The 17,002-nt window shown below is 36.8% G+C and overlaps 1 protein-coding gene across 7 annotated transcripts in view; it reads right to left on the reverse strand.

Annotated features, from left to right (window-relative positions):
- Window positions 1-17,002, reverse strand: part of Nsmce2 (NSE2 SUMO ligase component of SMC5/6 complex) — a 221,664-nt gene that overhangs the window by 196,741 nt on the left and 7,921 nt on the right. For 6 of the 7 annotated variants that reach the window (XR_005737713.2, XM_040293672.2, XM_021724263.3 and 3 more), the window contains exons 2-3: window positions 15,659-15,785; window positions 15,331-15,501 (exon numbers count right to left, since the gene is read on the reverse strand). Coding sequence is in view for 6 of the 7 variants with exons in the window: in XM_040293672.2 (XP_040149606.2) it covers window positions 15,331-15,501; window positions 15,659-15,785 (298 nt within the window). In the remaining variant the exon portion in view is untranslated. The remainder of the gene's footprint in view (window positions 1-15,330; window positions 15,502-15,658; window positions 15,786-17,002) is intronic. The other variant, XM_021724265.3, reaches the window with a different exon arrangement.

The following is a 17,002-nucleotide window of genomic DNA, read 5'->3' on the forward strand; positions in this document are numbered from 1 at the left end:
GGGTTGTGACTTTCCTGAAGTCATGAAGTTTAATTTGAATGAGATAGTAGTCAAAACTTGGTTGGAAAACAGGGCATTATTAACTGGACTTTTCTAACCCCTTTGTAGAGTAGTAGAGTTTCAGACTTAAAGACAAAGGTGCTCTATTGTTTTGATGGATGAATGCACAGTAAACATAGAGGAACCAAACAAGAGGTAATTTGGATCAGAGGAGAATGTCTAGGAAAAAGATGACACTGAAGCTTGACTTGAAAGAAGAATAGGTGCCCTCCAAATACTCAACAAGGAGAGGGCATTCCAGGGAGAGCAAGTCATGTAACAAGAGGTTTACAGAGCACATACTGGTGACACTCAGACCCAGCCTCCACCATTGTGGCATGTATATACAGTGTCGGGAGGGGGGAACTGGTGACATCATGAACATTCTTATTAATTATGCTCAGTGGTTTAAAATGGGTGTAGAAATTAATAACTACCATTTGGGGGAAGTAAATGGCAATGCTTCAGTCATAGGTAGAGAAATGATCAAAGTTAGATGATCTATGAAGACAATTCATGGTAATCAAGATTTATAAATATGGACCTAGAAAAGGCCTTTTTAAAAGTTTAGTAGAGAAACCATGTAAGTCAATCATGAGAATTTGTGGACTCTCCAAAGTGCTTTAACGAGGAACTCTCCGTTGTGGGTGGAATGATGGCAGATCTCTGTAAAGCTCTGCCATCTCTCTAGTGAACAGCAGTGTGGGCCAATACTGAGTAGAGAAGAGGACTTATCTTAGAGCTCACTGCAAATGAAAAGGGCTAAGTTATAAAGGATGATGGGTTGAAAAAATAGTAAGTTACTAAAAATGTACATTTCTAATATACTGGAAATAGATTATTGTGGTTATAAAAGAAAAACCTCCTTTTGACGGGGAGTATACTGTTTTTAATTGACCTGAAGGTTAATTATGTTACCTATCTACTTCCAGTATTGTTGTACAAGTTAGATGAATGAAAACACATAAAGCATTCAGAACATACCAGGCACACAAAAAGTACTGAGTGTTGGCTATTAATAGGCTGTCCACTAGGGAGAGTAGACAAAAGACATTTATGTGCTAGATACAGAATCAAGTTGTTAGGTCATAAAGTAAAAGGTTGTTCACTGGTTCCTGTCTGGGACAGTCTCATAACCTTCTCATGTGAACATGTCACTTATAACCATGTAGTTCTTATCTTTGCATGTAAACATATTTGTCTTATCTGCAAAGCAAATTATTAGCCTTCTGAGGGCACAGGTCAAATAAATAATTGGTTAACATAAAGTGCTAACAATCCCCAAAACTATGAAAACTAAACAAATCCATATAAATGTTTTGAATCAGTATTACACAGGAAAGGGGGAAAAATGCCCTTGTCCAAGGACCGGCCACAAGTAGAGGAAAGCTAAATCTGTTTTCAAGTAAATGCCACCACTGCTGCCACCACCAGTTATGGAGAAAAGTAAGTGACTTTTAAAAATATTTTCCCCTCCTTGAGCCACAGGCACTGCCCATGACTTCTCACCCCATGAAACTCTTTCAGCCAACATTTCTTTCTCCTCACTTATTCAGCTACAACTTATTCCAAATCAGACTCTGCAATAGTTGTCATAAATACAAAGGGGTTAAAAAAAAGATGGCTACCAACTCATCTTTTGATAAATTAAAGAGACATATGAAACTGATGAAAATGACTATGTATCATTTTTAAGTTAACCATTATTATGTCAGATAAGCACTCTAGTGAAGAGGGAGAGCGGATGCAAAAGTGAACAGACCTTCCTTTCAACCTTAGTCTAGGCATATGCACTGGATTCTACAAGGTCTTCAAAAAGAAATTCATACAATGACTATGCCTCTTGCAACTTGGTCACATGCAAAAATGAAGCAAGAAGCACATCTGTTTGGAGCTGGCCCCAAATGCCTCCAGTTCATCTCCAAACTAGGTTCATAACTCCCACCCACAGAGAGAAAGCCAGTGCCTGAGGCAGCACCCAGGGACAAGCAAATTAGCATTTCCAAGGTCAATTGCTGACAGGCTTAATTGTTTACAGCAACTAGAGTATGCTGGCTGCTGAAGCCCAGTTCTAACCTTGCCTGGCTTGCCCAATACCATAAGAAACTAATTTACCACATCAGTTACAAAATATGAAAGTGCTGTAAATGTGGACTCAAATTAACATATGACATTTCATACAGATGCAAATATTAACAGGATCCCCCAGAAGCACATCATTTTTCGTTTTAAGCTAGCTAAACCATTTTGGGAAAAACCTAAAATACCATCCACATTAGTGGTAGAGAAGCGACAAGTCCAAAAGAAATCAATAGATCATCTCATTTTACCAACTAGTTTGATTTGAATACTCACCAAATTGCTAAAAAGTTGCAAACTAATTGATTTGGCTTCCCCTACAATTTCTTGCCTTTCTCTGATAATAACTCATTAGTCACTTTTAATATTGATTACATGTTGAAATATTTTAGATATACTAAGTTTAAAAAAATACTAAAATTAATTTATTCTCCTTACCTTTTGTAATGAGGACAAGTAGAAAATTTTTAATTACATGGGTGGCTAACATTTTTATTGGACAGCACTGCTATATATAAATAATGCTTTCCTTTTATGTGTATTATAAATAGATAATTTCACTTATAACGCACAGAAAGAAGATGGAGAAAGAATAAGTCTAGATAGTAAAATAATTTTCAGAATATTTTTTAAAATATTTATTTTTTACTTATATGTGGACACAGTATATTTATTTTATTTTATGTGGTGCTGAGGATCGAACCCGGTGCCTCATGCATGCTAGACGAGTGCTCTACCTCTGAGCCACAACCCTAGCCCCTAATTTTTAGAATAATTAAATTGGTTTCCACTATGTTAACCATGAACCTAACATTCTGCTTTACGACAAGACATAAAATTTTGTCTTCTCCAAAGGAACCTGATTTTTCAAAAATGACCTAAAGTCTGTGATACTTCTGCTTAGCATTAAGCTAGTCTCAATTATTGCCATATTGCTAGTCCATTTTTCAAATCTGACTGTGTAACTCCTATTTATTTTCTGTAGTAGTCATTTTCATACCCTATTAGGTCACTGAAACCAAACCCAAGCCTTTACTCCAAAGATAAAAAAGCAGAACCAACAAAAAAGATTACCTCCAAGAGTCTAGAAAAACCCAGATGGTACTCAGATACCATGCATACTCTGTTTTAAAAACCAAAAAGTGACTCATTAAGTATTTCAAAAAGTGACATCCTAATATGAATGGAAGAGCTCAGCAAACTGGAGAACCAGCAAGCAATTATTTCCACACTCCCATCATGTGGAGAAAGCATGCCAATGTTCAGACCGCTAGAGTCAGGGAAGAAGGAAAATCTGGAGGTGTTGAAATGGATGAAAATGTATGGAGTAAGACTTCACAGTAAGCGGGGCGTGGGGGGGGGGGGGAAGCAGCAGCCAAAACTTTCTTCTCAGTAGTTCTTAAAAAAGAAACTGCTCCACCTTCTGGCTAAGGAAGCCAAGAGGAAAAGAAAGCACATTTCACACTTCTCAACATTCTTTTTTAAAATTATTTTTTTAGTGCCAATGGACCTTTATTTTATTTATTTATATGTGATGCGGAGAATCAAATTCAAGCACCTCACACATGCTAGGCAAGCATTCTGCCATTGAGCCACAACCCCAGTATCACACTTCTCAACATTCTAACACTGTCTCAAACACAGCTGGCCCACTGATAGGACAAAAGGACAAGATATTTATATGAGCAATATGTATAAATCCTTTTAAAGTGATTTTAAATACAACAACAAAATTAAGATACATTAACTTGGAATAATAAATACTATTTGTACTTATAATTCATATGATATGTATATTTCTATTTTGTAACAGGGCCTGTATCAATCCCTGGTAAATAAAACAGAATAATTTTGGATAACAAAGCCAGCAGAGAAGTAACAGTAATAATCCTGGATGAGACCACTTTGATCTGACAGGATCCAAACATTTTGCTTTTTACAAATGTGCAATAATTCAGGCCTCACACTACTAAATTGCAATAATTTAGCTGTATCTTTTACATAATCCTAAACTCTGTGATGGTCATTAAGACCAATGAGTATCCATATGAAGTGTTCTGATGCCATCTAGTGGCATGTTTCCTGCCATATGAGAGACAAGGAAAGGTTCTCAAGCAGGGTTCCTGGATCAACCGAATCATCTGGGAATCTGCTAGAAATGCGAATTCTTGGCCTCATCCAGACCCACTGAGTGTGTGTGTGTGTGTGTGTGTGCGCGCGCGCGCGCATGTGTGTTTCTAGGGATTGAACCTAGGGCCTGGGCATTCCAGGCAAGCACTCTACCATGTTAGGTCAGTGGTGGTGACTTAGAACAAGGTAAACATCAATCAGGCATCCACAGAAATGCCTGTCAATCAGCAGGACCCCTGGCCAATCCTGGCATTCAGCCAACTCCCCTATCCAACTCCAAGGGGACAAGGGACTCTAAAAACACCTTTTCCTGTCCCATGCCCTTCCCTTCCCTTAAGCCCCATAAAAGTCCAGTCCTATCAAGCTTCTGTGCAGTTTCTCAAATCCTTCTCCTGTCCACTTCGGTCTGATCTCGTCTGATTTCGGGTTTGATGGAGTTGATCGGTCTGATAAAGTTCCACCCGGGAGTGAGTCTAAATAAAGCCTCGTTTGGTGGCCTTTTTAAATCTGCCTCCTTTGGTCGCTGCCCGCCTCATCTGATCTTACATACCAACTGAGCTATATCCCCAGCCCCCACATTGAGACTCTAGTAGATAGGGTCCAGCAACCTACATTTTAATCAGCCCTCTAAGTGATTCTGAGGCACCCACAAGTTTAAGAACCACTAGCTTAAATGATTCTTAAATAAAAATTGAGTGTAAAAAAAGTACAAAATATTAAGTCTTCAAAAATTAAGTTTAGAAATTAACAAAGTAATTTATATGTCTATATCAGGATCAAAATATTTTTATTTAAGGAACAGTCTTAAAGATATCTACTGCCACATTTATACCTGGATTAACACCCGATCAACATCAAATGAGTCCCAACCTCTGAACACATCCAATGAGCACCTTAGGTGTTTGTCCTCAGAAAACCCATTCAAAAGGGGGACCAGATACCTTAATCAAAAATCAAAATAAAAACAAAATATACACAAGACATACACAATAAACAAAAATGCTTAAATACAAAACGCCCCCATAGAACCAAGAAAGCAAGTTAATTCATATCAGGATATGGCATATTACCTTATCTTAAAAGGGAGAGGTGTCTACTTGGGAACATGGGAAAAGCCAAGGAGGTCAAATATTTTTAAAATTAAGGGTCATCTACCCTAATCACAACAGACATCAGGCAAGTCCACTATACATTTCTGCTCTGTACAACTATGTTACAAAGTCATTAAGTGAAGAGCAGATCTGATGAAGTCTTGCTATACTGTTTCTTTTCCATTTAGATGTTTGAGGAGAACCTGATCACCTTAAATAGGTGCTCAAAACAACCAGAGTTCAGTAAAGAACTCCCATAATGTATTCAGATGCTTGTATTGGCGTAAATTCAACTTGCTATTATGCCATTCCCTGGTGAGAATGAAAGAGTGAAACAGGTACTTTTTATAAGTACCTGTTTATTCACAATTAAAGAGATACATTCTTGAAATTTAGAAATTACAGTTTGGAGGGAAGATAAGAATGTTTACCCCTTTCAGTAAATAGCATGGGCCTCCCTTTTCTACCCTTACTTCACCACTTCATAAATGGCTGAATGACCCTGAAACTCCTCCAGTCTATAGGCTTTATAATCTTCAGAGCTTTTTGCCAAACATCTCTTTAATAAATGCAAATCTGCTCCAGTGTGAGATATGTACAGTGATATGCTGTTAATTCCAACTCTCCCTTTGTCAGGGAGCTGATTGGTGATGTTTTTCCATTTCCACAAGTGAGGTCAGTACTCCTACCATGGCCTCTAGATCCCAAGGCCCAAGTACCGTAATTCTTTGACTTAAATGATTTGCTCAATAAGCAGTACAGAGAATCTCTGACAGTAGGGGGCTGTGGATGAGTATACATGGAGCCTACCTACCCTCAAGTACCTACAGTCCAGGTGGGCGCTTGCCCAGCATGTATGAATATATGAGGACTGGATTCAATTCTCAGCACCACATATAAATAAAGGTCCATTAACAACTAAAAATAATTTAAAAAACAAAAAGGGCTGGGGATGTGGCTCAGTTGTTAAATGCCCCATGGGTTCAATCCCCAGTACCTTAAAAAAAAAAATATATATATATATATATATATATCCCTAACCCTAACCCTACACCTTAACCATATATATATATATATATATATATATATATATATATATATATCCAGAGAAGTCTCAATTTCCAGCATGCAAAATAGTAAAAACCCAAGTATTATTTACCCAAAGTATTGTCCATGCTTTTCACTTTCCAAATTTCAAAAATTCCAAGCAGAAATTAAATTTTAATCAAATTTAATTGATATGTATTTATACAAGTACACATGTGTACAGGAGAGTTCCTCAACATCAACACTATTTACACTGTAAGCTGATAGTTCTTTTTTTTAATATTTATTTTTTAGTTTTAGGTGGACACATATCTTTTTTTTTAAAAGAGAGAGTGAGAGAGGAGAGAGAGTGAGAAAGAGAGAGAGAATTTTTAATATTTATTTTTCAGTTCTCGGAGGACACAACATCTTTGTTTGTATGTGGTGCTGAGAATCGAACCCGGGCCGCACGCATGCCAGGCAAGCGTGCTACAGCTTGAGCCACATCCCCAGCCCCACATATCTTTATTTTATTTTTTTATGTGGTGCTGAGAATTAACCAAGTGCCTCATGCATGCTAGGCAAGTGCACTACCACTTGAGCCATGTCCCCAGCCCAGCTGATAGTTCTTGATTGTGCTAGAGCTAAGCTAGGCATAGTATGCTTAGTAGCATCTCAACTCCTGCAGACCAGAAGAGGGCAGCAGCACACATATACCACACCCCCAAGCTATGACATCCAAAATGTCTCAGTATTGCCAAAGGACCCCAGGAAGACAAATAGCCCCTTTATGTGTGTATGTGTGTGTGTAAACACGTCATTGTGTTGAGGTCCCCCCCCACCACACACACACACACACACACACACACACACACACACACATACATATAGCTATGCATTTATGGCTGTTAATAGGATACATACCTGGATGGAGCATATACATGATCTGTGGATATGGATGTGTTTATATGAATGACCAAGACAATCAATTAAAGGACAAAAATTTATAGTCATTTTTACTATAAATTTTAAGCATATTAATATATTTCATGAATGCTTACTATTTCTCAGGTACATATAGGCAATAGCAGGTGGCAGGGGCACCTGATAGGAAGTTCTGCTGTCAGATTGGGGATGTGGCTCAGTGGTAGAGCACTTGCTTAGCATGCATGAGGCCCTGGGATCCATCCTCAGCACCATGGCAGAGGGTAGGGGGAATGATGGAAGGAGCCCTATTTCCATGGGGCTTACATTCAAGACAGAGACAAGCAATAACCGAAATTCATAAGCCAATTTCACAGTATGTTAGAGAGTGAGGTAATAAAATTAGCAGGAATAAAAATAAAACAGGAAAGGAGGTTAGAACTTCTGAGAGCAGTGGGAAGACGGGCAAGTTCTAATTCTTCTTCTTATTATTATTTTTTTTATTCTGGGGATTGAACTCAGGGGCACTCAACCCCTGAGCCACATCCCCAGCCCTATTTTGTATTTTATTTATAGACAGTGTCTCACTGAGTTGCTTAGCAGTTCACTAAATTGCTGAGGCTGGTTTTGAGCCTCCTGCCTCTGCCTACAGAGCCGGTGGGATTCCAGGTGTGTGCTACTGTGCCCGGCCTAATTCTTAATTCTAAGGGCTTAAACATGACAGGCAAAACATTTGTGCCCAGATATTCAAATCATGTATTTATAGGTAATTATTTGAGCATACAATCTGAAAACGAGTCCAAATCTCATCAGATTTAATCTTAATAACTGAGGGAATTTACTTATTTTGGTGTAGAACCATAGGGAGGAGAACCCTGTAAAATTCAAAGGGGAGCAGCCATACCGCTGACACTAGCTCACACCTCTGCTCTCTGCCCAACCCAGTCTGTGAACCTCACTCACTCTGAAAAGCTCCATTCTCTGAGGAAAGAACTAGAGGGCAAAGTACCTGATTTTCCAACCACTAAGGTTCCTTTCCCTACTAAGGCAATATTAACAAATTATCAACATGAACATGGAGAAATGCTGATGAGAAAGAAGGGGTGATGAGGAAAAATAATATGAATTTTACTCTCACAGATCTTTTTGCAGGCCTAAACTGATATTAAAAGATTGGTTTACACTTTATTATGCTGAGGTCCCACCCCAACTCATGCAAAAATTTTCCTTGTGATTCTTTTTATTAACACACTTCAATTTCCTCCTCCAAAAATTTCTCTTCAGAAGCTCTTTTTACCCAATCAACTACAAAATCTACAAAGATGCTACAATGAAAAACAAACATTATCCTAGGAAACATAAAGATATTGGCAAGAAAGAACCAAGTTTTTTTAGAGCTAAACTTTTAATATTCTTTAGGAATTATCCCCACATATTGTTAATATATCAATATTCACTTTTTAATTCTTTGTTTTAAGTGTGTAAACTAAGTTGACCAGGCTGGCCTCAAACTCCTGCCTCAGCCTCCCAAGTTGCTGGGATTATAGGCATGCATAACTATGCCTGGCTTAACGTATTTCCATTATTAACAGAATATATATATGCATATGCATATGCATACACATACATACACACACACACACACACACACACACACACACACACACACACACTTATGGTGTACAACATGATGTTTTGAAATAGATTTACATTGTGGAATGGCTAAATCAAGCTAATGAAAATACCTATTACCTCAAATACTTATAGATATTTGTGATAACACTTAATACTTACTCTTTTAGCAATTTTCAAGTATATGATACATTATTAACCATAGTCACCATGTATAACAGATCTCTTAAGCTTACTTCCCCAGTCTAATTGAAGTTTTCTATCCTTTGACCAATATTTCTACCATCCCCTAGTCTCCTTATCCCAGCCCCTTGTTACCACTATTCTACTCTCTAATTTTGAGTTTTTGGTTTTTTGGCTTTTTAAGATTCCACACATAAGGGAGATCATGTGACATTTGTCCTGTGCCTGGCTTATTTCACTTAATGTGACATTCTCTAGGTTCATCCATGTTGTTTCAAATAATAGGATTTCCTTTTTATAAAAGGTTAGTCTACTGTGTGTGGGGGTGGTGGTCGTGTGTACCACATTTTCTTTAGCCATTCATGCATTGGTGGAAACTTAGGTTGATTCCATATCTTGGCTATTGTGAATAATGCTATAATGAACATGAGAATGCAGATGTCCCTTCGATATATTGATTCCATTTCCTCTAGAAATATACCCAGGAGTAGGACTGCTGGATCATATGGTAAAGTTCTGTTTTCAACTTTTTAAAGAATGTCCATACTACTTTCTGTAATGACTGTATTAATTTATAGTTCCACTAACAGTACAGTTCAAGGGTTCCTTTCCCTGCACATCCTCGTATAGAAACTACCTTTATACTTTACATACTAGAGAGAATATAATAATTCTCATTTTAGTTTTAATCATTTTTATGCCTTTTCTTCTCTTTTATTTATCCAACCCCCCCTTATTTTGCACTAGCCTCTGTATATCAGAGAAAAGATTCAATTTTTAATTTTGGGGACTTAGCATGATAGTCTCCGATTTCATCCATTTACCAAAAAATGCCATAAAGTCATTCTTTTTCATAACTGAGTAATACTCCATTGTTTCATGTGTGCTACATTTGCAATTTCAATTTCCTTCTTCCTCATTCATCTGTTGAGGGGCACCTAGATTGGCCCCATAGCTTCTCTAGCAGAGAGAAACAGGTACACCAGTGACCCACAGCAAACACAGGGGCACTTCAGAGTCTATAATCTGAATGTCTGCAATATTAGAATCAGCCAATTCACAATATTGCACCCTTCGAGAATATAAATAACCCTAATGCTAACTTTGATGATATAAATAACTCCTTAACTTGAACAATAATTGTTAACTTTTTAGTCAACACTGTACTTCCAATCCATTTGAATTTTTTTCATCTAATGGTTTAATAATATTTTGCTTTTAAAATTGTCTTCAGTTATAAAATTGATTTAAGAAACACAAAAATTGACTTCTTCTAGTTATTGTTACTTACATTGCCTTTGTGGCCACCAGTACCATTAGAACCACCTACTCTAATTACTGCTTCTATCCAATAGTGTAATTATGAAATAAAGCACAGGGCAAAGGCCAAAGGGATTTAACAAGAATCTAATAAAAAGAAACGGTTCTCTAGATGGAGAAATGTACTACAACATAGTGAAAATTCACATCGTGAATCTTTCTAAGAGAAAAGTCTTGAAAATATCAGATGGCTTGTGCTGGTATATCAAGTTAAGTAATTAAGTAAGTAATCTTCAAGACTTTTTTAATGTAAAAGTAAAATGAGTACTCCCTTTTCCTAAAATAAGGTGATGCATCCCAACTATTCTCTCAACTAAATGTTTAACCTCTGCAAATGTGAGAGGTTAGCCCTGCTTGAGGACACAGATGTCCAGGCTTGCCTCACATTTCACTCTGAAGCTCCTTCCTACCAGCACTAACTCTCTAATAACTAACCATCATAAAATGAAAATTGTGCTTCTTGGCTGGGTGAGTACTAAAGTGAGAACAAAGGAAACAGATCTAAAAGCTGATGAATACAAATTTTCAATACATTAAAGAACAGTATATATATATACACACACACATAAATGTGCATATTTTTTCCCTCCTAATCAATTCGCTACATCACCAGGGCTGTGAATGGCTGCATGGGATGGCAGAGGGGACAGTGGGATGAGGTAAGGCTAGCTGGCAGGCACTAAGGTCACAGTTAGACAGGGGGAATGGTTTTGGTGCTCTACTACACAGGAGAATATAATTATTATGTAATATTTAGTCATCTATAATATATAGATAATATTTTTTTTCAAAAAAGGCTAGAAAGAAGGATTTTGAATGTTTATACTACAAAGAAATGACAAATGTCTAAAGAAATAGGTATGTTTACCAAGACTAGAACATTATACAATGTATTCACATTTATGTACATATGGTACTCCAAAAGTATGTACAATTTTTAATGTCAATTATAAAAGACAATGGGACAATGTGTCATGTCAAATATTAATTTTTGCTGTAAAAATTTGAGTTTTTATAGTTTGGTTTTTTATGTAATTTGGCCATTAAAAACTCATTTAACTTAAAATTGGCTATGATATGCCTTCTTGGGAATTGTTATGTACACGTAGAAATTTTGTGAAGAAGAAAAGCACACCAACAAATCATTTGGGAACATAAGGACATTTTCTTCAGTTTGTGAGTAAATTTTTTTAAATGATAAATTATGCTTTATAATATTTAATGATATTAAACCAAGATTCTTTAACACACTGCTCTCCTAACAAGCTCTTGCTGAAACATCCCAGTGAGGAGTGTCCTAGGCTTGCTCTCTGCAGAGAATTTCTGTCATCTACCTCCTGCTTTTAAGCACTGAAACTTGGTTTCATAAGCCAATGGTTCTCAGAGTATGATCCCTGGGACCCTTTCAGGGAGTCCATAGGTCAAAACTATCTTCATAATAATTTTAAGATATCATTTGCGGGGCTGGGGATGTGGCTCAAGCGGTAGCGCGCTCGCCTGGCATGCGTGCGGCCCGGGTTCGATCCTCAGCACCACATACCAACAAAGATGTTGTGTCCACCGAAAACTAAAAAATAAATATTAGAAAATTAAAAAAAAAAAAGATATCATTTGCTTATTTTTCTTTGTTCCATTTTGTTTTGCCATACTGGATATTTATACCAATGGCACAAGAAAAACTGCTGGAGCCTCAGCGTAAACCAAATTGTACTAGTATAAGTCACTGTATTCCCCACCATGCACTCATTGGTGGTAAAACAGATGCCAATTTCACTTAAGAAGGTCCTTAATGTACTAGTACAACTTATTAAGTTTATTAAATCTCAACCATAAGCATAAAGAAAACATCCTTTAATATTCTATGATAAAATAGGAAGTGTGTATAAAATATTTCTGCTGCATATCAAAGAAAGATGGCTATCTCAGGAGAAAAGCTTGGAAACTGACACTTGAGTATCTGGCAGACATTTTCTTGAAAATGAATAAAGTGAGCCTGTTAACTTCAGAGACAATCAACAATATTTGTTGCTAATGAGATTTTTAAAGAAAAAATTAAATTTTGAAGAATTTGTGTTCACACTTATAAATCTGAGAATATATGACTTTTTGATGAGATCAGTGGTGACATTAATTATTTGTAGGCTTGTAACATCTTTTCAGTTTTCCCATTGTTCTTCATTTTATTATGTCCCATTACAATGGTGAGCTCTGTGAAGGGAGAACTATTTAATAATAGTGTCCTCTTAAGACCTAGAACTCAATTATACAAAATGTGCATATGTGTATTTTTGTATGCCTCTGTTATGTATGCATATGTATATTGAGTTCACAAGTATTCTATGCTCCTGGTGACTCTACATCTCTCAAAGCTTTTTATCCCATTTTTCCCCATATAGCTTTCTTACAATTTACCTTAAATTAGCTTTTCTTGGTAAATGAAAAACCATGTATTTGCTACAACATTAATCCAAATAATCAAAATAAATAATCCATTTTGTAAAAAAATTTTTTTACTAATACATGGACACAATATCTTTGTTTATTTTTATGTGGTGGTGGGGATCAAACCCAGGGCCCCACATGTACAAGGCATGCACTCTGCCATTAAGCCACAACCACAGCCCAAAAAGTAACCCATTTTTTAAATACATATTTAATAACTATGGCTCTAAAGGAGGGGTTGGCAAACTATGGCCTGTGAACCAAATCTGGCCTATTGGCTGTTTTTATAAATAAAGTTTTATTGGACTACAGCCATTTCCACTCATTTACATACTATGCATGGTGGCTCTGGCACTACAACAGCAGAATTGTAGAAGTTTATGAGACTACACGGCTCACAACTCTTTGAAAATATTTGCTATGCAGTTCTTTATAGAGTAACTGCAGAGGCCTGCTTGAGAATACAAACTTTTTGGAAAAATTGTGCTCATTTTTATTTTTAAATTATACAAAGTAGAGCTGTAGCTGTAGCTCAATGGTAGAGTGCCTGCCTCTCATGTGTGAGGCACTGGGTTCGATCCTCAGCACCACATAAAAATAAATAAATAAAGATATTGTGTCTGTCTACAACTAAAAAGAAAAATATTTTTAAAAATTATACAAAGTATATTGTGCTTTATATCAAAATATACTTCTTATTTGAAATCAAATAAAACAAATACAAAACTGTTGCTAAAACACCTACACATTTTCAATGTAAATTCTGAAAAGAAACTAATACAATTCCCAAGGAGTATGTGCCCTAGTTCTTCTTTCTTATGGTTTAAGATCTTATTATCACTTTTATCCAGGCCTACTTACCAAAGCCAAATATCCATTACCACCAAATCAGGCGAGGCAGAATTAAAACTTTTAACGGCCACACATCAAACAAATGGTGACTTCTGCTATTAGGCATGAGCATGGGACTAGTCCACTGCCATAAACAACTGCTTGCAGACAGTGGGACAACAGCAAAATGATACTGTAATTACTGAAAATGGGAAAACAACTGAGACCTGGAGAGTTTATTTGAATGAACAGTTCATAGTCCTGCTTTTAAAGCCAGTAAAAACCGTATTCATTTTTATTTTAAAAAAAATTCATAGTCTTTAACATACATACTCACAATGTCCTTAGGATGAGGCAGCTATAGACAGAATTAGCTGGCAAAAATGCTAAAACAGTATTATAAACAGACTTCATGTATTCAAGAATGCAGAAGAAAACATAAGCATGACAGAAAGAGAAAGGGAAAAGAGTTTCCATTTAATTCTTTATTATGTCTTCGACAACTGAAAGAAATTAAAAATCCACTGGATAGAATTAACAGATTAGACACTGCAGAAAAGGAATGAACTGGAAGATAGTAATAGAAACTAATCAAATTGAGGGACCAGGATGTAGTCCAGTGGTATAGTTTTTGCCTGGCATGCAAAAGGCCTTGGATTCAATCCCCAGCACCAAACCACAAAAAGAAAACAAACTATTCAAATTGAAACCACAGAGGAAAAGGATTGAAAAAAATAAACAAACTAAGCCCCACTGATTTATAAGACAATATCAAATAGCCTAACACATACATTACTGGAATCCTAGGAATAATGGGAGAGACAGGAAAAATCCTTGAAGAAACAATAGCAGAAAGGTTCCCAAAATTTGGTGTAAATGATAAGGTCCACAGATCCACAAAACTCAAAGAACATCAGACAAGAAACAAAGACAATCACACCAAGGCACATCACCAGTTGCTCAAAACCAGTGAATGTCATTAAGAACAAAACAAAAAGATTATGTTGCTCCCCTCCATATGTCATATAAAATAAACAACTCTAATCCAAAGAAAGTAGGCAATGTATTTCTAGATTTTCTAATTGAAAAAAAAAAAATGAGGGTAAAGTCCATCAAAGTTGAACTTCTCTCATTTTGTAGAGAGCTTCCTTCGCTGGTATCCCTAGCATTACCTTAGTCCATCTGATATCCATCAAGAATGGACAATCTGGAAAAGAACAGTAACACAACCCATTTACAGACCTTAGAGTTCATGAATGTCACAATCTTTGGGAACTGCATGTCCCCTGAGATCAGAAGCTTTCATGTCTTTGACCATCTATTTCTAGTGTAGTCTCTAATGAAGCACAACCATGTGAATACACAGGAATGAATCAGTCTAGTTCACCCTCAGTACACTGGCATGTGATGTACAGAACAAGGTATAAAAACAGATGTACAGAGGGACTAAATGACTGTCCCAAGAATATTCAAAAGACATCCTTAGAGTAATGCTACCACACAATGTTTCCTCAAAGTAGATATAAAAAAACAAGCTTTAGGGGTTAGGGATTTAGCTCATTTGCAGAGCACTTGCTTAGCACATACTCAGCACCTGAAAAAAAAAAAGAAATGAGCTTTAAGTTTTACTTACTCTGAGTTTCCACAAGATCCAAAGCCACACTAGACACTGTGTCCATTCCGGAGCTGATACAGGATTGGAAGGTTTTTAAGGAAGAGAGAGCAGACTCTACGCCACTGAAGGATATGAAACCAGTTGAACCTGAACTTGAACTGGAACGTCCTGGCATCTTGGAATTATTACCTAAATTTTAAACAGAGTAACAAGAGTTGTATGTTAGAAAAATAACCATATATGAAAATAGGAAAGTTGTAAATAATCATATGACTACATCCAATATCCAGGTGCTATACTATTATCTCCATTCAGTGTCCCCTGAGAGGACACGAGAGCATCGTGCCATCATCTGGGCCACCAAATACCGATGCACACAATACGGGATGAAGGTAACTGTCTTCATTTTTTAAAGCAGGAAGAATACCCTCTTCCAAAAGATTCTTTGATTCTCTGAAGAATTCAGTAACAGCCTAAAACATAAAACAGGTTATCCATGATGCATTTTTCTAAAACAAAAAAACAATAATAATAAAAGCCTAATAAGGCAGGATTTTGAAAATCTATAATTTTGGGGGGTGGGGAGATACCAGGGATTGAACTGAGGGGCATTCAACCACTCTACCACATCCCCAGCCCTATTTTGTATTTTATTTAGAGACTGGGTCTCACTGAGTTGCCTCATCATTGCTGAGGCTGGCTTTTAACTCACTATCCTCCTGCTTTAGCCTCCAGAGCAGCTGGGATTATAGGCTTTCGCCACCACACCTGGCAAAAATCTGTAATTTTTAACTTATCAGATATATTTGCACTTTGAATTCTGAAAACTGTAAAAATTACCTGACAGCTTCTCCAAGTTCTAGCACATCTATAAACTTGGGAGACCCCAAGATTCAATAAAAGCAAAATTTCTGTGTAGACTTCTCATCTTCTGTTAATTCATCCATTTTAGCAGATTCAGTTATTACCTTCATATTAAACTCCCTAAAACTCTACCTTCAACCAACCAAACTTTAAGCTTTGGACTTCTTTATGTAAAGTGCCTACAGAAAGACATGTTTGCTTAATTCAGAAATCATCTGAAATTCAATCAACTGAAACCAATTAGAAAAGTAAAACCCACAGAGGCTTACTAGGCTGGGAGGCTGGCTGTTCCTAAGGGCTGTATGGTAACAGAAAGATATTTTCCTGGAATCATGAATTCAGACTCTACAATTTTACTACTGTGTGACCGACCACAAGCAAACTGAACGCCCCAGAAAAGGAATGGGAAGGAGTAATCATGACATGGACTAGCATCTAGTACACAGTCAATCAGCATGGGAACCCGCCCTTCTTTCTTAGTAGACAGCTATGCACTATCTCTGGCATTTCCTCCTCTCCATGACAACCATTTTTACCTCGCATTTGTACTACTACTGTAGTTTCTCAATTATTTCCTCCTGAATTAGGTCCATTCACTCAAATAGGGCTTTACCATGTCTATCTTTAGACTCATTAAAAACAAAGGGTATAGTGACACATAAGATGCTGATTTTTATTTCTGAGGTTTTAGTTTAGTGCAATCATCCACAATTACAACTCACTGACAATTCGAAGAATTCAGTCAACAGATATTTAATATAAGTACCTCCTTAAGTGTATGGCACTTCTAGCATGGGAATGTCATAGTTTTCAAAATAAGTGCTCT

The sequence above is a fragment of the Ictidomys tridecemlineatus genome, chromosome 7 (genome assembly GCF_052094955.1).
Source record: "Ictidomys tridecemlineatus isolate mIctTri1 chromosome 7, mIctTri1.hap1, whole genome shotgun sequence".
Lineage (NCBI taxonomy): Eukaryota > Metazoa > Chordata > Mammalia > Rodentia > Sciuridae > Ictidomys > Ictidomys tridecemlineatus.